Source organism: Eumetopias jubatus, unplaced genomic scaffold, assembly GCF_037043125.1.
Source record: "Eumetopias jubatus isolate StellerSeaLion01/CBP00866 unplaced genomic scaffold, mEumJub1_p1.0 scaffold_7, whole genome shotgun sequence".
Lineage (NCBI taxonomy): Eukaryota > Metazoa > Chordata > Mammalia > Carnivora > Otariidae > Eumetopias > Eumetopias jubatus.
In genome coordinates this window covers 98,028,518-98,050,185 of record NW_028274813.1, presented here as the reverse complement: position 1 = coordinate 98,050,185, position 21,668 = coordinate 98,028,518, and the positions used below count along the sequence as shown (strand labels likewise).

The 21,668-nt window shown below is 36.1% G+C and overlaps 1 protein-coding gene across 5 annotated transcripts in view; it reads right to left on the bottom strand.

Annotated features, from left to right (window-relative positions):
- TCF12 (transcription factor 12) overlaps window positions 1-21,668 on the bottom strand; it is a 373,959-nt gene that overhangs the window by 68,754 nt on the left and 283,537 nt on the right. For all 5 annotated transcript variants that reach the window (XM_028100191.2, XM_028100192.2, XM_028100193.2 and 2 more), the window contains 2 exons: window positions 15,621-15,756; window positions 11,228-11,280 (listed from right to left, as the gene is read on the bottom strand). In XM_028100191.2, coding sequence (XP_027955992.1) covers window positions 11,228-11,280; window positions 15,621-15,756 — 189 coding nt within the window. The remainder of the gene's footprint in view (window positions 1-11,227; window positions 11,281-15,620; window positions 15,757-21,668) is intronic.

Sequence of the window (21,668 nt, the reverse complement as noted above, 5' to 3'; positions counted from 1 at the left end):
GGAAAGACTAAGTCTATATAAACAGAAAGAATTTCAGTGATCTTTGCCACTGAAAAGACTTCCACTTTTCTGATAAAAAATTGTGGAGATTTTCTTTTTCTCCCTGAAAAGCTTTTTACAAAGTTTAAGCATGTTAAACACTTATAGATGGATAAAATATACCTAGTTCACCTTGAGGGATATATTACTTTCAGATTACCCAGTATGTTGTTTATGCCTTCTGAGGCAACTCAGCTGAGCATGGTCCAGGATGAAAGAAGAGCCATGGCTATACTGCAAATCATTTGAGTTTGTTCATTTATTCAACAAGTATTCACTGAGCATCTATTATGCACCTAGGTGCTGCAGATATAGCAATAAACAACATAAAGAAAACTCCTGCTTTACCAAGTTTCTCTTGGTTGAGACAGATAAACAAATTCTAGCATTTCAGAGGGTAATAGGTGTTATAGAGAAAAATACAGCAGGTCAGAAAAGGGGGGGTGATGGAGACATGTTGCCATTTTATGTAGGATGGTCAGGAAAGATCCCCAGCAATAAAGTAATATATGATCAAAGAGAAAAGTAGGTGAGAAAACTATGTGGATACTCAGTGAGGTGTGCTCTGGCAGAGAAAAGAGTAAATGCAAAGGCCCCAAGGCAGGCTTGATATCTTTAAGGAGCAGTAAAAAAAGGGCAAGTGTGTGGGCAGACGGGTAAATTAGTGGAATATGGTATCTGGGAGTTAGTAGGGGTCAGCTCAGAAGGGTCTTGAAGGCCATTTTAAGGACTTTGGTTTTAGAGTGGTAAGAAATGCTACTGGAAGATTTTGAACAGAAGAATATCATCCAATTTAGGTTTTAAAAGTATCTTCCTGTGTTAAAAAAAAAAATGACTGAAGGAAAACTGAAGACTAGTTGGGAAGATGTTGCCATAATTCAGGAAAGAAATAAAGGTGGGCCTGGACAATAATGATAGCAACAGGTGATAACAAATGGTCTAATTTCTGAAGATAATTTTACTATGAGGAATTTAGTATGGAACCATAATCATTATTTCACTTTTATGTCAGTGAAACCATAACTTTTTCCCTTTAGGAACAGGTTTCCTGTATTCTGGTTTTCCATACTCCTCTGTCACATGAGGATCATGACCCTATATTGTTAATTAGGCCAATCCTGGTGCACTGTAATGGCTGAATTACCTATAATTTACCTTTTTTCCCCCCCACAAATTTACTCCTACTATTGTATATAGCCAGGAGCTAACTGCATAAATGAGAAAAAGTAGGACAAATAATTCAGTTTCTTATACTAAGGAAAGAAGTTAACATATTTTTGATGATTTGAATAGCTGGAGTAGGAGGAAGGGGAAAAGTACTGCTTGGAGCAGGAAGTCATTAACAGATGATGTTCCCTACTATAGATAACTTAAAATAATGGCCTTACAGTATTTATTTTTATCCTTTTAATTTAATTCAAAAAGCATTTCCTGGATGTGCCCAGAGGGCAACAATTACTCAATAGAAAAAAAATTGCAAAATTACTACTTCCCATAGGTCAAAGTTACGTTTTGACTATAAGCATCGTGAAGACAGGGTACAAGTGTCCATGCTTTATTCATACTTAAATCTATAAAGCCTAAAATAATTCTTCACTATAATAAGCACTTAATATAAATTTACTGACTTTAACAGAATGGATCCATATTCCACTTACTGGAGACCTAGTAAATGGAGCCCATTTTGACACTAGAGTGTCAAGGCGTTTCTAATTCTTATTTAAATTACTGGGTTTTAAAATATACAAATATCTTTGGTGATGTTGAAAAAAATAACTTGATTTCAAATAATATCAAGTTATATATAGTTTAAAAAATATAGTTAAAAAAATTAGGAAGCACAAGTCAGAAAACCTGATAAGAGTTTTATTACTTATTATTTCTTATTAATACTAGCCATCTAAAGCTAAAAGGGGAACTAAATAAGCCATAAATATTCACTTAAATTTATAAAGATTAACACTGAAAAAATGATTTTTCTAGTCATGGGATGGAAGATTCTCAAGTTTCATATGAAACTTTTATGTTTAGAGAGTGTTCATGTTTCTTTTTTTTTTTTAAGATTTTATTTATTTATTTGACAGAGAGAGCACAAGCAGGGGGAGCAGCGGGCAGAGGGAGAGGGAGAAGAAGGCTCCCCGTTGAGCAAGAAGCCTGATGCGGGGCTCGATCCCAGGACCCTGAGATCATGACCTGAGCCCAAGGCAGATGCTTAATGAATTGAGCCACTCAGGAGCCCCGAGAGTGTTCATGTTTCAACAGAATCCATTTCATAATCAATTTGGGTTCTCAAGCTGTTAGGAACAACCTTTTAGCTTTGGGTTCTATGAGAAAATTCGACCAGGATAAAAGATGATGATTGGGCACAGAAATATCTAAGTTTAAGTAAAAAATTACAGTAGGACTGTTTATATCAAAATCAAATTATTTAAATACTTCAAACCCAATTGTTTTAAATAATCATTTACTAATATATATATATATTCATAGGCTTACTTTTGATGTAATAAACTCTCCTGCATATTATTACCTAATGTGACATTTAAATCTAGAAAAATTATGACACTGTACCACCCACTTTATACATTGAGGCTTTTCCACTATCATAGTTAGAGTAACGTAAATAACAGTTCTGGAAAGTTTCTGTCAATACAATAAGCTCTAGCCCAGTGCCCAGAGCCTTAAGGAAATGAAAAGGGACTAATGAATATCATCAGGTAATGAATCTAAAAAGCCCATAAATAACCAGGGAATAGGCCCAAAATGTATTTAAGTATTCATAAAATTATATAAAATGTATTTAATTTTACTTAATTTTGTTTCTCTTTGGGTCTGTTCTTCACAGGAACTACACTGTGGGAATAAGAATGCATCTACTTTAAGCATATAACTTGTGTTAAGTCTAATGCAGGGGTTGGCAAATTATGGCTGTGGGCCAAATGTGGCCCACAACTTGATTTTACAAATAAAGTTTTATTGGAACACAGCCATGTCCATTCATTTATGTATCATCTGTGGCTTCTTTCATGCTCTGGTAGCAGAGTTGAACAGTTGTTACAGAGACCATCTGGCCCACAAAGCCGAACACATTTTCTAGGTAACCCTTTACACAAAAAGTCTGGTGACTCCTAGTTAAGTACATTGAGGTAGAGTAGAAATATAGGCTATTAACAAAAAGGTAAGCAGGTTCTAGCAAATTTTCAGAAACATAATTTCTAGAACCAAATTATGTTTGAACACTAATAAAATGTTGGCATATTATAGATATGTTGAGTTATGTATTAAAATAATTACAGATGGGTGCATCTGGGTGGCTCAGTCGGTTAAGCATCGAACTCTTGATTTTGGCTCAGTTCATGATCTCAGGGTCATCAGACTGAGCCCTGCATCGGGCTCTGAGCAGAGTCTGCTTGTCCTTCTCCCTTTGCTCCTCCCCCTGCCTCAAATAAATAAAATCTTAAAATAAAATAATTACAGATGATAAAAGACAAAAGCTTTGAAGGGTCAACACATTAAAATTTGTTTAAAGTCTATTCAATAGGGGCGCCTGGGTGGCTCAGTCATCAAGCGTCTGCCTTCGGCTCAGGTCATGGTCTCAGGGTCCTGGGATAGAGCCCCTCAACAGGCTCCCTGCTCAGCGGGAAGCCTGCTTCTCCCTCTCCCACTCCCCCTGCTTGTGTTCCCTCTCTCGCTGTCTCTCTCTGTCAAATAAATAAATAAAATCTTTAAAAAAATAAAATAAAATCTATTCAATAAATAAAACACAGTGGAGAAATTAGGAACTATCTTTGGACTAACTGTTTAAAATGCTTAAAAGTCTAACTATGCATTTATATATATTGCATACATTACAGTCCTTGAAATTAGGTACTACACAAATATAATAAATGACTTTTCAAGGTAAAATCACTACTGGTTAAACAAAGGGAGTATCAGAGATGGCAAATTTCACATCAGCAAATTATTTAGGATGTAACTGCCTTCCCTAACTTAGAATGAAATCCAGAGCCCAAAACATCCCCAGTGATAAAATTTGGAATTTCTTAATTTATTCCTTCTTTCCTATACTTGCAAAAATAATCCTCAGTTGCATTTAGATTTAAAAAACCCTTTCATGGTTCTACTGATGCTGAACACCCTGAGAGTGGGCTTAAACTCTAAAAGCATTCACATTAATTCAACTACCACATATACTTTAGAGACTATACAAGTTACACACACGAACACACATTGGATCTTATCCTACATCTGGTTTAGGAAGTCTTAAAGATCTGAAATACCAGCAACTGAAGAGTTCAATAAACCTTAAAAACGAGCTCTGAAATTCAGATGTTCTTTCTTTTCTAAAAAATAAGAGAGGTCAGAAAATAATAAATATTGCCGTGATTATATAACCACATCAGTAGAAACAAGTGGATACACAGGACTCACTCACTGGTTACTTATCCTTCTACTTTTTGGCTTAAAATAAGATCAAAGCCATTACTGGCTCATCACAAAAATGAACATCTTAGAACTATGGATTAAAAGCCTATTATCTACACTGATACAATTCTGACACTGTTCAGAACAGTGGCTACTGTCAGCATAAACAGAAGCTATTTCTTATTAATGTCTGAAGAAAATCTTTCATTCAATGGCTAAACTGAATATAAGTTTGGAATGGATTATAGAACCATTCTCTTCATTTATTTATTTTTTTTAGAACCATTCTCTTTATATACTAAGATTTTTCTGCTAGTCTGACCTATAAAGTCAGAGAAAGAATTAGCCACTTTGGAAATTTTATATCGCACTGGCCTTCAAATAGAGACAGCTTATCTAACTGCCAGAAATAAGAAACTCTCAAGTACCTAGTTGTTCTGTGCCCTCTATGCTTGTCTGCCAAAGGAGCTAAGCTCACACCTAATCCAACTCATGTTCAAGAAATGGAGGGTTCACACTCATCAAGTTCAGCTGAAGCTGGTGCTGTGTGTAACTACTGCTTATTCCAGAAGCACTAGGATTCTTGCTAGTCTTAAAGGCCTCAGATAATTGTCTATAATCACTCTGTTAGCTTCCGAGTGACTTATATAAGTCACTCCCTTTGAGAGTATTCTACTTGCTCCTCATCTTGCTTGCTATTTTTTCTTTTCTTTTTTTTTTTAAGATTTTATTTATTTATTTGACAGAGAGAGACACAGTGCGAGAGGAAACACAAGCAGAGGGAGTAGGAAAGGGAGAGGCAGGCTTCCCGCTGAGCAGGGAGCCCGATGCGGGGCTCGATCCCAGGACCCTGGGATCATGACCTGAGCCGAAGGCATGATCCCAGGACTCTGGGATTATGACCTGAGCTGAAGGCAGACGCTTAACGACTGAGCCACACAGGCGCCCCGCTTGCTATTTTTGTGGATAAACTGGAGATAACAGTCTCCTATAGTTCTAATCCTTTACCTTTTTCTTACTGGCTTAGGTTGCCTGTAATCTTTTAAATGGTAGTTTTCCAAGTCAAAATTCACACTAATTTTTAAAAAGCCATTCCTAACAATACAAAATCCCATAAAAACTTGGGGAGAAAGAAGGCATCATTTCCTAAACTATAGCCAATTACCAAACGAAAGGCTATGGAACTGCCTATCTGCAGCAAAGCAAGAAAAGGTGGATTCTAGGCTGCTTTGATTCACCTCAGAAGCCAAGTTCCTTACACAGGGGTAAAGAGTTAGCAAAAAAAATTTCTTCTTGATGCCTGAACTGGTAAAATACACTTTGAGAGTTTAACTACAGAGCAAAGAAACTATGTGATAAACTGTAATAGCTTTTCTGGGGAAAATATATACACACTCAAAAACAAAGGACAAAGTACAGCGTAGCATTTGGTTAAGAAACAAACATTGTGTCATCAGCCTATGTCGGGGACTATAAGCCAGTTACATTCGAAACAAATAATGAATACATGCCACATTCAAGAAGATGTTAAAATTTGATGTTCAAAAGATGTTTTCAAGTGCTACTGAACAAGAACAAAACTCGAGGAAGAATTTGGGTCTAAAAAGTTAGCATTCTGGAATTTGTCTATGTGTTTACTTTCTGGTGGTAAAAATTTTGAAAGTGTCTTGCTTCTTTCTTATTTCAGAATTCTGCATCTTCTGCAGCATATTAAAAAAAAGGATCTATGTCTCAAAATGCTAACAACAAATTAGGAGATAAAGAATAAGAAGCAAAGAAACTTCTTTCCATCTGAGAAATGCTTCAGAGAGGCATAAAGATGTTAAACCAATGATAAAAAAATACAGGGGGGAAAAAAAACAGACTCCTTATAGTTGAGAAAGCAAAAATAAGTAGTATGAATTCTAGGCAGAATTTGATTCAACGAATTTTCTCTCCTACAGGTTCCTTTTCTGAAAATGAATGCTTTCTAAACAAGAGCAGCTACGATTTACCACTCATGTGCCAAGCACATACATCACATATGCAAGTCTAAGTAACATAGTAACTTTTTTTCTTTCTGTGTAACATTTATCCCTCATGTTTTCAAACTTTTGCTTGCGTTTTAGCAACATTTGGTAAAAATGAGATGCTGAAGTTCTTTAAATTTCGGGCTGCAGTGGTAGGAACTAGAAAAAATAAAGAACCTTTATTTTTGAGTGTCTATTATATGCTGGGCACATGTTGGGCACAGGATACCTGCACACTAACATTTGAGAAGGGCATTATTTTCTCCTTGGTGTTCAGAAAACTTAAAAGCAAGTTCTCCAAGGTTTTAAAATAAAAAGCAGCTGAGATCAGATAAAACCCATTATCTGCTGGACTGGAAAGTCTGTGCTTTTCTACATCATCCTTTCAGATGGTGACAGGTTCTTAAAAGAACAAAGCTAATTAAAAATAAATTTGATCAACAAAAACATAATTGACAGAATATGACTTAAATTTAATATACTAAACAGGATGTTTTATGAGTAAACCAAGATACGTAATATGCTTAACATTCAAAATATACAGAAAATGGTCCTTGTTATTAAATTAGGTTGTAATCTTGGCTGTATGTGTGATCTTAGTATCTCTGAGTCTCAATTTCCTCATTTGTAAGAGAGTATTAGTTATCTTAAAGAGGTGTGTTAAAAAGATTAAATATTAACATAATACAGATAATGGTGAACACAGATCCTCATACATATAAGTCCTACACCTCTGTGAGTCTGTAAAGGATGCTAACAAACACAGAACAAATGTTTCTTTCTTTTCTTTCAATTACTAGGAAAAAACCACAACTGCCCCCAATCCATATCCAGTGCTTCAAAATTTTCCTTAAACGTTGTATCTTAGTACAAATCTGATACAGATGAAAAACAACCAGTGTACACAGAAGAACAAAGACTAAAGTTACTGGTTAGAGAAGGGGAGAGGAAGCTCAGAAACCTTAAAAAAGGAGGAAAACACCTCACAAAGTCAAAGTACCATGCCTTCTGAAAGTCTCCCAGATAAATCTTAACAATTACAAATGCCGCCTATTATTTATCGGCCAGGATACTTTAGGACTTTATCCAGGGTAGACTGCTGTGACAGTTTATACCTTTTCATATCTGTACTGATTTTATATGTTCCCCAATCCTCCTCTGAGTGGGAAAGTAAGTCTGTTATAGGAAAAGTACAAAAGTTGTATCTGGTATAGAATCCAGTAATGCTGTACTTCTAGATGTGTCCTGAGCATGTGTTTATTTTTTCACATTTATGCCTTTTACCTGTCTGGTTCATCCTCCCTCTTCTCTAACAGAAGAATTGCTACTCATCTTTCTGGACACAGTTCAGATGTCAACTCCTGAGGCCATTAGTACTTCCCAAGGTAGGGTTAGTTCTACCTACCCTGTGTTTCCAGAGTGCTTGGTATACACCCTTACTTGCCTCACTGCAATGTAATTAATTCACCGAATGCTTGTTTCTCATACTAGATGGTTTTTAAGTTCCTTGAAGGTAATGATAGTGTGTGTATATGGTGGAGTTTTCAATGTCTAAGTGTCATTTCTAATGTTGCTGCTACCACTCTACACTGTCCAGTATTTCAACCTATCTAGAAAAGCAGTGGAAAACGTAATGTACTTAAGGACACTTTTTTTTTTTTATCAGTAGGAAGGAAACTAGGCTCACTATGCTTTTTGGTTATGTACTGGGCACATCAAGGCTTTTTTTTGGCAGGGGAGGGTCACATCAGTTTTAAAACTGTAAGTACTTAGGATTTTTAGACCTGAAAGGAAATTCAGATTTCTCACTTCAAACTTCCTAAGGGCTAACTGACAAGTCCAGGGTCACAGAGTTAATCATTAACTGAGCTAGCGGATTCGAGCAGATCATTCTCTCAACCTTTACTGACCATACTGCTTTAATAATGCCAACACAACCTTACTGGGCCTTTGTCCACAGACAGGAATTACCATTCAGCTGATCTGCAGAGGGGAATATAGGAGCTGAGGTCTGTGCTTATGATACCTAAAGTTATATATATCATGACTTACAAAAAGAAAAGGCCTCTAACCAATGCTCTGTGGTCAATTAAGTAGATTATCAATGTTTTGCATGTTAAGTAACCCTGCCTACTGTTTTATGTAGCAGTATGAGTAGTAGAGTATTAACCTAGTTCTTCTACTGTTTCTTTAGTAAAGGTAATATGTATTTTATAGATGATTAAAGCTATTTTGGATAAGCAGCAAACTGAAATCTGAGAGGTTACTGCCAAGTTTCTAGTTTCGTTTGGGAAGTATGATATTCAAATGGTCATGAAATAAAATATACATAGTCCATTTTCATTTTTATACCTTTTTACAATTCATATTGTTAAAGGTCTATACATTGCATATATTTCAGTAAAAGCATTTCAATAGAAAACCGTAACTTTAAATTCCCATTTGCTTTAGATACTGAAAAGGTAAATACTGTAACCATAAGTATTCTCAGAAGTTTATTATTTTGGTAATATTTATGAAAGTATCATTTTTAAAGTTTTTAAAATATTCTCTTTAAGAAAACAGAGATTTCAACATAGCATTTAATCTAAAATACACTTTCAAGTAATTAAAATGCATTTATTGTTTATATATCCTTAATAACATTCAATATGTCTAAATACTATTTTCAGCATGGTTTCTAAATATTGTGTGTTTGAGATGGATGTTAAATATAGAATTGCAAACACTGAATTCTATTCTGTTCTGTACAAATACCTAATAAATCCTGAGTAAGGTAGTTAGTAACACAATATATAAGTAGGCTTGGCTTATGAAATTTCCTAATGGTTCTCAAAGAAATCCAAGTTCAGAATTCAGTGGCCTTCCCCTTCCCTGTGGCTTGTCCTGACACATGAGACAGTAGAGAGAACTACCTCCAAGTAGTGAATGCTGTTATGATTAGGGAATACTGGAGGGAATAATGGTTACCTCTTGTGTGTATACTCTTTCCAGGCTGTTCTATTTTGCCCTTTTGTTTTAAACATGAAAAAACTACGAAACACTGAAAATAGGTTGTTTCTTAAAATCAATGTCAGGCTAAGAGAAATAGGATGAATTTTTCACTTACAAATCTGATAATTTTTTTCACCTGTGCAGTTCTGCTAAATATTAATATGCAATTTAACTTTTATTACTTTCATTGAATTATGGCAATAAATTACAAGAAAATTGCACGGTTACATGGTTTAGCAGTTCTGTCAGTTTTAAATATGATTTCTGTTAATCTAGCAGAAATCATCTGTTATACTGTTGAACCACCTACCCCTGCACAGCACACAACTGTTAAAATGTAAATTGCCCAACTATTTTTAGCTGTTCTTGAAAAAAAATTCCTGTCTTCGGGAATAATGATTTGAGGCATTGTGTTCATTTTGTTTATCAAGCAGCTATTCAGCCTCTAGTGGGCCCAAGTGCTTATGCAAGCAAAAGCTTTTAAGAATGCCTGCAGCTGCAATCCAACCTTCCAGGTAGGCTGCAGGTTCAGAGCACAGCTGCCCTAGGCTACATAAAACTCAGATCCATCTGGAACTGAGTTTCAAAGAGGATTTCAGATTTGAGTTTTTCATGTATCACACGAAAGAGAAGGCAGGGGAAGAACACAGGAAAGAAGGAAGGCAAACAACCAAAAAGATGATATCTCTACTTCAGCCTTAATAAAAAATAAAAAGCTCAGACCCATGCTGCTCCGTCTAGATTACTACTTGCCAAGCCGGATATTCCATTCAGCGTATACTTCGATGAGCTGTGACTCATCCAGCAGCACCTGCGCCCATGTGTTAAGTACTGCCAAATAAAAGCCCAACATCCATTTACACAACAAAGAGATGTACCCTACAAGGCATGGGGCCTCAATCCAAAAGCCCCACTCCCCGTTTGTTCTAAGCCAAGAGAAAGGAGAAAAAAAATCTTCCCTGCTCACACCAGAGATTTTTAAAATGTAGGTGGATTTATGATGTAGGTTCATTTACAAATACCTTTACTCTTTAAAAGAATAAAGTATATTTAACAGGACAAACACCCCTCCAGCATTAGATTACCACAGCCATTAATGATCGTTCACCAAACCTTTCCAACCTCCTTCACGAAAGCTCTTTATTCTCAAAGGATATATTTTTTGAGCAAAGGGGGATCAACAAACTAGTTGCTTGAAAGCTTTCCTGATGCTAGGCTGAAGTTAGGAAAGGCTTAATGAAGGCTTTAAAATCCACAAGGGCTTCACAATGAACATCTGACTCGGTGATTTATGCATATTAATAACTTCAGTCCTACTGAGGCAAGCTGAGCCAAACATGTCCTCCGAATCTTAATGTCTTTAGCTCCACTGGGATTATTACAAATGTAAATTTCTAAGATTCTCAGCTATTAATCTCTGTCTGTCCTCCTGTTCAGCAACATAATGACTAATTAAACATCAAAAGACCTGTACAGGAGATCTTCTTTGACAGCTACCGCCTAGTCCTCTTCCCAAGAGAGGAATTCAAATGACAGGGACATGGAGTAACAGCATATGAGTAAGCTACAAATTACTGCAGAGAATCTGAAAACCTAACATTAAATGTGGATTTATCTCAATCAATGATTCCATTAAACAGTGAACAGTTACTATGTGAAGTGTACCTGCTGACACCAATCGAAGATATCCTTACAGCCAGCAAATACTGAATACCTGAAATCGGTTTGTTTACCACCAAGTCAAAAAAATGGGTACTTACTGAAGAAGGCAAACCAGGAGGCACCTTTCTGACTTTCTTTGCTTGCAAAGGATCTGCACATGGAAAACAAGATATTTCATCAGCATTTATATTAAAAAAGGTCAGACTTCGAGTGAACAGGAAAGAATTTTTCCTTCTAGTGCCTTGTTTTTCAGTACTTAGAAATAAGGAAGGGCATACAGGGATGGGGGTTTCATTCTTTCTAACTGGTTCCTGGGCAAAACAGTTCTCCTAATGAAGTGATATATTCTGAAATACATAACGCATAAGTTTAGGAAGATGAAAGCAAACAAAGTAAAACAAGAAAGAAAATAACAAACCAATAAGCATGTGTGAAGGGAATTTACATTTCTTAAAAACTCATTATGTGCCAGGCTCCATACCAGGCACTTTATATCACATATCTCACTTTCATTTGCAGAGGGCATTTGGTGCAACAGGTCACTTTAATAATACAACTGCTTAGGGTGCCTGGATGGCTCAGTTGGTTAAGCGGCTGCCTTTGGCTCAGGTCATGATCTCAGGGTCCTGGGATCGAGTCCTGCATTGGGCTCCCTGCTCAGCAGGGAGTCTGCTTCTCTGCCTCTCCTCCCTGCTCATGCTCTCTCTCTAATAAAATAAAATCTTAAAAGAAAAAAATAATACAACTGCTTAACAGAGGCGCAAATTTAGTGTCCACATCACATGAAGAATTAGGTTTAAAAGCATATTAAACAGACTGAAAGCTAATGCTGTGCTACAACTTACTAGGTTAAAAATTTAAATGAAAAATTATGCTTGTCATCATGTCAGAGAAATACCACATAAACTATTAAATACAGGCACTACTGTCATATACAATGTCATCTAGTATTCTGTAAGAACATTTACTGTTTACAATGCGTGGTTAAAACTGCAAATTCAGCACTAATTATTGTGTGATTTATCAGTGGATGTTTATATTATTTCAAAAATAACTAGCGAAAGCATATTTCTTTATAAGACATAAATCATTTATTGACATAAATGAGAACACGCGTATTTTCAGAGATACCTAATCAGCTTCACCTGGTATTTTAATTTTACTTCTCTGTAAAACTTAAAATTTAAAACTTGTCCATCTTATTTACTGTAAAAAAAAAAAGGTGTTAAGTGCAGCTTTCCAATCTTACACAAATAATGGATGAAATTCAGGATTTTTCAGAGGAGTTCACTATTAAGAAGGCTGATGTTAAAGTATACTGTTTTGCAAACTGTAAATATGAGAATTAAACAAGCATCCATTTTCCTGGGTCATAAATTATAAGATACAGTAAGACACACAGTTGTTTAAGAAAGAACTAAATTCATTTTTTAAATTAGGGCTAGGCATCTTTAAATTTATATTCTAGGAGGCTGCAAAGCTAATAAAGCATCTTTAGAAGTAGCATGTGGAAAAATTTTATACAATAAAAAATAGGGAAAAGCATTCATTACCATCTAAGTCCATACACCAAGAGGCAGCCTGTATTTCCTTAAAACAAAAGTACCAAAGATAAACAACATCTGGCACACTCTATACTTATAAAACTTAGAAGCAAATTTTTTGTTCTTTGTGAGGCTTTTCTAGAACTCTTCATAACTAATAAATACAGTATCTTTCGAGCAAAAGCCACACTCTACACCAAAAGAGTTAACTGAACTGCTCCTATCAGTTTGGAGCTCATCAATCTATTTTGGATTAATTACTAGCAGAAGATGTTCTATTTAGTTTAGGACAGTTTATACCTCCTATGTGAACAGAAATGTTTCTTTTCTTTTTTTTTTTTTAATGGGGGGGAGGGGCAGAGGGAGAGTGAGAGAGAATCTTAAGCAGGCTCCATGCCCAGCATAGAGCTTGACACCGGGCTTGATCTCACAACCCTGAGATCATGACCTGAGCAGAAATCAAGAGTCAGATCTTAACCGACTGAGCCACCCAGACACCCGGAAATGCTTTTTATATTTTTATCTCATCACTGGCTGCCACTACACAATTACATCCATAATGTTGTATTTAAAAACATAAATTTGGGATGCATAGTTCACTTTTGAGGGGTTGCAAAGTCTAACAGTTAAGAGAGTAAGCTGGCTGGATTCAAATTTCAGCTCCTAATTTCAGCAGCAACAAATAAAGCAGCTGTGTGAACTTGGGCAAGTTACTTTTAACCTCCTTGTGCTTCAGTTACCTAAGATGTAAAAAGGGGATAACACATCTTAGAGTTATTGTAGTAAAGATAATACGTGAAAAATGTTCGGGGCAGTGCCTGGCAGAGAGTGACAATAAATTTTAGCCATTATTACTATGTTTATGTTAAATTATGTGGCAAAATATTATAAATTAGATAGCTAGATGCTGTTTTGCAGAATGCTGATTTCGTAAAGCATCCAAGTAGCTTAAGATACTGAGGTGGGTATAGATGATCTCTGAAGTCCTTTCAACTCTGAGATTTTATGAATAACTGCAATGCCAAGAAAGAGTGGCTGACTGAAAAATAACAATGAAGAATGGAATAATACTCCACTAAGTGGTATTCATACAGGAAATGAGTGGGCTTGCCTCAGTACCAAGCCATGGCTAAGCTGCTTAACTTCCTGGGTCTTGATTCCTCATCTGTAACATGAGGTTAATATTACAACCTCATAGAATTTTGTAAAGATTTTGTAAAGATATGGAGGAGACAACAGTATTTATCACTATCATAATCAAAATGAAAATGAAGATATAAGTTTTAATTTCTGGAAAACTTGAGTTTTTATACCTCCACCCCAATTCCTAGTGAATCAATAGTTCATTTTCTCCCTGACCTTTTAGTAATATTATATTGGTCCATAATAATGCATTTTGACATAGTATGTGCTCACATAGCATATTAACAAGATATTTCTCTAGTGACATGACACATTTAGACTCAAATGAGTGTTCCTACCCTAACTTATTTGATGGGAAACAAAAGTGAAGATGGAGAAAAGATGCTTTACAATTTATCATTTCTTTAATAACAAACATTATACTGGTCTAAATCATCTGGGCTTACTTTATTACACATACTAAGTCACCCATAATGCTGAGAGGTGGGCACATCTAGTCAGAGCTCTCTATGCCAAGCATGACCATCATTACCCTTTTATATACTCAAGGATACTCTAGATCCAGGGATGAGGGCTATTTCATAAAAGTCTAGGTTTGACAGAAGGTAGATATACAAATTGAAGGCAGTCAACAAATATTTTTGGAATAAATAACTATGACATACTTTCTTTTAGTGCGCTATATTTATTTCAGAAGCTGGCCTATCCTTGATAGAAACATCCTGTACAACTTCAATTTTCTTTTCTTTTTTTTTTTAAAGATTTATTTATTTATTTATTTGAGAGAGAGAATGAGATAGAGAGAGAGAACACGAGAGGGGGGAGGGTCAGAGGGAGAAGCAGACTCCCCGCTGAGCAGGGAGCCCGATGCGGGACTCGATCCCGGGACTCCAGGATCATGACCTGAGCCGAAGGCAGTCGCTTAACCAGCTGAGCCACCCAGGCGCCCACAACTTCAATTTTCTTGTGTAAAGGAAGATTCCTATAAAGGAATCACCAAAAATTCTCACATTTAAATACTACCTGGATCAGGTGCCAGAGTATACCTGAGGCTTGCTGTAAGCAGCAACGCAAAACAGACTGGCCTGGTTAGGCTATGTATAAGGCATAGAAGAAGGGAGCTAAGGAAAATGAGGGTTCAAAACTTAATAGGTACCTAGTTTCCTTTTGAGGTGATGCTTTGGAACGAGACAGAGATGATGGCAGCATAGCACTAGGAATGTACTAAATATCACTGACTTGTACATTTTAGTATGACTGATTTTACCTCAATTTTTTAAAAAATGGGAGTAGAAAACTTAAAATGCAAAGAACACTGGATGTGGAGTCAAAAAATCTTAAATTTTATCTTGGGTAAACCATCTACTAATTATATGAATGCGTCCTCTTGAGCCTCCTTTTCTGTTAAATCTAGTATTACATCCACTGACCAGCAGGGCTGTTGGAACAACAAGATGACAAAGTATATAAAACACATTGTAAACTGTTCAGCATTATATCAATCTTAGTCAAAAATAAGGTGTTAATATTAGCCCATGATATTTTTATTATAATAGGAAAAACTAATCCCATTTTTCACTATTTAGTTCCTCTTATGATGACCAAACAAGATTATATTGATTACTAAATATCTAACAGATACATTACTTTCTGCAAATAAGCCCTAATATCAACATCATACCTAAGAAACCAAATTTCTACTAAATAAAAGTGCAGCCAGAAGACTAAGAGGTTAAAAAAAAGAAAAGAAAAGAAAACAAAAAGAAACATTTGTAAGATAGGATTTGTCGTACAAAACACTTACCAAGTGCTGGAGAGTCATGGAGTGGTCTTCTCCTGGAACTTGTGGCAGAGAATGAGTAGTATGGTGTTCCAGGTTTTCCTGAAGAAGACAGCTGTGCTGGGCTTCCAAGCCCCAGATCTTGTCTCAGGAGACTAGACTATAAAACAAAGCCAAGGAAACAAGTTATCTTCCCACAGATACCAACCCAAACCTGAAAATATCATCACTTCTGAGTTATTCAGAGGATGCTAGAACCTTCAACAATGCCTTGAATTTAGATGCATCTGATAAATATTTGAGTTCTATTAGACCATTGGTTTAAACCTGTATTTTCTTTTTCCCTATCCTCATGCTTTCTAGTAATTACTCAGATCTATACAATCTTAAGGTTGAAAGACACTTTAGTTACTATGTGGTTCTACCCTTTAAGCATCAAGAATATTTTTGAAAAACGGCCACAAGTCTTTGCTTGAATGCTTTCATGACCATACAAGGCAGTCAATTGTTCTTTTTCCTCTTCTTTTTTCTTTTAGGATAGCTTTCATTGTTTGAAGATTGCCAATATTGTCAAGACTAGCCATTCCTGTTTTCTTCAACTGTGTCTCATGGCATGGGTTTAAATGTAATCCTCACCATCTCTGATAGAAGACCTCTGGATTTATTTTCAGTTTGTCAGTGTCTAGTAAAATGGAATGGATGACAATGCCCCAGATGTGGCCTGATTAGTGCAGAGTCATTTTCAATGCTGCATTTAAACAACCATTTGTGCTAGCTCATATTAAAAGGTTAGGAGTGATCACATGCTGTTACTTTTTACTGCATATGTTGCTATTAAATCCTGTCCCCTCCAATGGTTTCCTTGTTCAGTTGTGTTTTTTGGTCGCAGGTACAACAGTTAATGTTTACCTGATAAAATGTATCTTCTTACATTTTTCCATAATCATTCATTTCTGCGTTTTTTAGATTCTGAGTCTGTCAACCAATGCATTTGCTAGTCTTTCTAGTATTGGGGCACAAAAAATGGGATTAAAAAAAAAGAAGGCATCAGGATGAAAATGCTGAGGAGATCCCTATGCTATGCTACAGTGACGAGACTTTGTCAAGTGCTTCATTGAAATCCAGAGATTCAGCAGCCCTGACCTACTAAACCAGTGACCCTAACATAAAGCAAATGAAGTCAGTTTGACAGAATTTGGTTCCAACCTTTCTGGTAGCTAAGGGAAAAAGACCTCAACTGGAAAGGGTGCTGGATACAGTTCAGAGGATGCTCTCATGTGAAAAGAGCTATGGTCCCTCTGATACATAGACTGTCCTCCTACCCCATATTTAATACCTGCCATCACCATACTCTTAGTAGTTGTCCTTTTGGCCACTGATTATCACAGAGGTACCGAGAAATAAACCTCAGCTCTGGTCAGAAAAAATCAGCAGAACTCTGTAATAGCGGTCATAGTAGCCCAGTTCCTACCTCCATTCTAATAATCAAGAAAAACTCTCTTTCACCTTATCACATATTTAATGATTTTAAGTAATTTTTGTTACGTTTTAGCTTAAAAAAATTGAGGTGGAATTCACATAGCATACAATTAATCATTTCAAAGTTTTCAATCAGTGACATTTGGTGTACTAACAATGTTATATGACCATCACCATCTAGTTACAGAACATTTTTATCACCTCCAAAGGAAACCCTATAGCCATTAAACAGTAACTTCCATTGTTCCCCTCCTCTAGCCTTTGTAACAACTAATCTCCTCTATGAATTTAGCTATTCTGAATATTTCATATAATTTGGAACCATATGTGACCTTCTTCCACTTCACATTTTTTTGAAGTGCATCCTCATTGTAGTTTGTATAGTACTTCATTCCTTGTTAGGGCTGAATAATATTCCATCGTATAGATACACTACAGTTTATCCATTCACTCATTGATGGGGCATTTGGTTGTTTCAAGCTTTGGACTATTGTGCATAGTGTTGCTATGAACATCTGTGTATGGGTATTTGCCTGAGTACCTGTTTTCAGTTCTTTTGGGTGATAATTAATTGGTGACCCAGAATTGCTGGGTCATGTTGCAAAAAGAAAAGAAAAGTATCTATGTTTAACTTTTTGAGGAACTTCCAAACTGTTTCCCACAATGGCTGTGCCGTTTTACATTCCCACCAGCAACAGATGAGGATTCTAACTACATCCTTACCAACACTTGTTACTTGTTTTTAATTATAGCCATCCTTGTGGGTATCAAGTAGTATCTTACTGTGGTTTGATTTGCATTTCCCTAATGATTAATGATGTTGAGTATTCCTTCATGGGCTTGATGGCCTTTTGTATATCTTCTTTAGAAAAATATCAATTCAAGTCCTTTGACCATTCCATTTTTGAGTTGGGTTGTGTTTCTACTGTTATACTGTAAGAATTCTTATACATTATGTTTTGAATACTAGACATTTATATCAGACATATGATTTGCATGTCCCATTTTGTAGGTTGTCTTTTCACTTTTTTTTTATAGATTTTATTTATTTGAGAGAGAGAGAGCACACATACAAGCAGGGGGAGCAGCAGAGGGAGAGGGAGAAGCAGACTCCCTGGTGAGCAGGGAGCCCAATGTGGGGCTCAATCTCAGGACCCTGGGTTCAAGACCTGAGCCGAAGGCAGCCACTTAACCGAATGAGCCACCCAAGGCACCCCTGTCTTTTCACTTCTTAATGTCCCTGGATAAACACAAGTTTTTACTTTTGATGAAGTCTAACTCACCTTACTTTTTCTTTTCTCTGTTGTGCTTTTGACGTCATATCTAAGCATCCACTGCCTAAGTCAAGGTAATGAAGATTTATCCCTATATTTTCTTCTAAGAGTATGTAGTTTTAGCTCATACCCAGATCATTGACGCACTTTGAGTTAATTTTTGTTTATGGTAGAAGGTAGGGGGGCAACTTCATTTGTTTGAATGTGGATATCCAGTTATGCTAGCACCATTTGTTGAAAAGAATAGTATATCCTTATTCAGTGGTCTTGGTACCCTTTGCTGAAAATCAATTGCTCATGAATACTTGGGTTTATTTCTGGACTCTCAATTCTATCCCATTTGTCTGTATGTCTACCTTATGCCAGCTCCATAGTGTAGCTTTGGATTAAGTTTTGAAATTAAAAGGAGTGTGTACTCCAACTTTACTTTTCTTTTTCAATATTGTTTCGGCTATTTGGGGTTCTTTGAAATTACACATAGCTTTGAGAATCAGCTTTTCCATTTATGTAAAAAGATACCACTGGAATTTTGATAGAGACTGCACTTTGAGAAGTTTTGTCATCTTAACAACATTAAGTCTTCTGACTGATGAACACTGAATTATGTTCCCATTTATTTAGGTATTTTTTAATTTCTTTCAGCAATGCTTTGTAGTTTCCTGTATACAAGTCTTACACTTTGTAGTTAAATTTATTCCTAGGTATCTTATTCTTTTTGGATGCTAAATGGAGATGGTGACTTAATTTTATTTTTGGTTTGTTCATTATTAGTGTATAGAATACAACTAGTTTTGGTGTGTTAATCTTCAATTTTGCAACTATGACAAATTCATTTATTAGCTCAAAGTTTTTTTTAAAGATTTTATTTATTTGAGAGAGAGAGAGCACACGAGAGAGAGAGAGAGATCATAAGCAGGGGGAGGGGCAGAGGGAGCAGCAGACTCCCCGCCAAGCAGGGAGCCCGATGTGGAACTCGATCCCAGGACCCTGGGATCATGACCTGAGCCGAAGGCAGACGCTTAACCAACTGAGCCACCCAGGTGTCCCTAGACATCCTTGTCTTGTTCTCAATCTTTTTTTTTTTTTTTAAAGATTTTATTTATTTATTTGACAGAGAGAGACAGCGAGAGAGGGAACACAAGCGGGGGAGGGGGAGAGGGAGAAGCAGCTTCCCGTAGAGCAGGGAGCCCAATGCGGGGCTTGGTCCCAGGACCCTGGGATCATGACCTGAGTTGAAGGCAGATGCTTAACGACTGAGCCACCCAGGTGCCCCCCACCTTTTTTTTTTTAAAGTAAGCTCTACACCCAACATGGGGCTCAAAGTCATAACTCTGAGAACAAAAGTCATGTTCTACTGACTGAGACAGCCAGATGACTCATCTTGTTCACAATCTTAGTGGGAAATGCTTTCATGCTTTTACCATTGAGCATGATTATCACCTACAGGTTTTTCATAAATGACCTTTATCGAGTAGAGAAAGTTCCCTCCTAGTCCTAATTTGTTAAGTGTTTTTATCATGAAAGGGTGTTGGATTTTTTCAGATGCGTTTTCTGCACTGACTGAAATGATCAAATGATTCCCCCCCTTCATTTTATTAATAAATTACAAAGATCACTTCTCATATGTTGAACTACTCTTGCATTTTTGTTTTAAGGATTTTATTTATTTATTTGACAGAGAGAGAGAGAGAGCGAAAGAGGGAACACAAGCAGGGGGAGTGGGATATCCTGGGATATCTCTGTCTGGCTTGTATCAGGGTAATGCTGGCCTCCCAGAATGAGTGTTTAAGAAGGACTGGTGTTAATTCTTTAAATAACTGGTAGAATTCATTAGTCATTTGGTCCTAGGCTTCTCTTTTTTGAAAGAATTTTTATTACTGATTCAATCTCTTGTTTTAACTCTGCTTAGATTTTCTATCTCTTCCTGAGTTAGTTTTCATAGGGTTTGTATTTCCAGGACTTTGTCCATTTCATCTGGGTTGTCTAATTTGTTAGCATACAATTATTCATAGCTATTCATAGCATTCCTTTATAATCCTTTTTATTTTTGTACGGTTGGTAGTAATATTCCCTATTTTAATTTCTGATTAGTGATTTGACTCTTTTTTTCTTAGTCAATCTAACTAAAGGTTTGGCAATTTTTGATCTTTTCAAAGAACCAACTTTTGATTTTGTTGAATCTGTTTTTTTATTCTCTATTTTTTAAAAACTTCTGTTCTAATCTTTATTATTTCCTTCCTTCTGCTGGTTTTCAGTTTAGTCTGTTCTTTTTTTAGGTTCTTATGGTATAAAGTTAGGTTACTGATTTGAGATCTTTTCTAATGCAGGCATTCTAATGCATAAATTTTCCTCTGATCACTGCTTTCATTGCATCTAATGTTTTGCTATCCTGTCTTTTCATTTTATATTTCAGTTTTTTAAAAAAAGCCTATTCAACAATGCTGGAGCACACATGAAGGAATCAATGTACTAAACCAAAGATCATTACAATCTTCAGAAATGCTTATAATCAAGAAAATTTTTTCAGACTCATCAAAAGGTAAATTCTTCTTTGAACAGAACTGGTATCTTCCTCAATAAAGAAAAGTGAGGAAAAGATTTCAAACACCAGACAATATATATGTGTACATGAAAAGCTACCTAGTATCAATATAATTATTTAGTGTTTATTTCACAAATTTCAACAGATATGATGCTCAAGAGATTGGAAAAGGAAGGTGTGATTATCAGACATAAAGGAGAAACAGTTCCCTTTAAGATAATAATCTCCAGAAGAAATGTTGAAATTGAGAAAATATACATAACACCTGTATTATTTCTATTTCTATAAGAAACCATTAACAGTGACTCTCCTGGTTATGTTACTTGCGTGAGTAGTGCGACCCAGGAATCAACAAGTCTCCCATACATTACACTGAAATTTCCATTGTCACACCTGTTTTGTCTTTCTTTTTTTGCCATGCTAGGCACATTCTACATACTTAAAATAGCATTCAGAATATGGCTCATAGTATGCTAGATGAAACATATTATTACCAACATGTTTGAGGGCAGGGGTCATGTACTTTGAAATTTTCCTCTAAACATCACTAGTCTTTTACTAAGATGTTCCCTGCTCAATGCAAAACTTACTTTCAGGATGGCATGCTTTGAGGCACCTGCTGTATTTGTTTTATCATGTACATTTTCATGTAGAAAGAAGGCACAAAAGAAACTGGTCATTTTACAAATATAAACAAACACCTGACAGGAGATGGGCATTCACAGGTCTCTTAATGGTGCTCCTTACATTTCCCTGGCACATAAATTCTGATGGGCA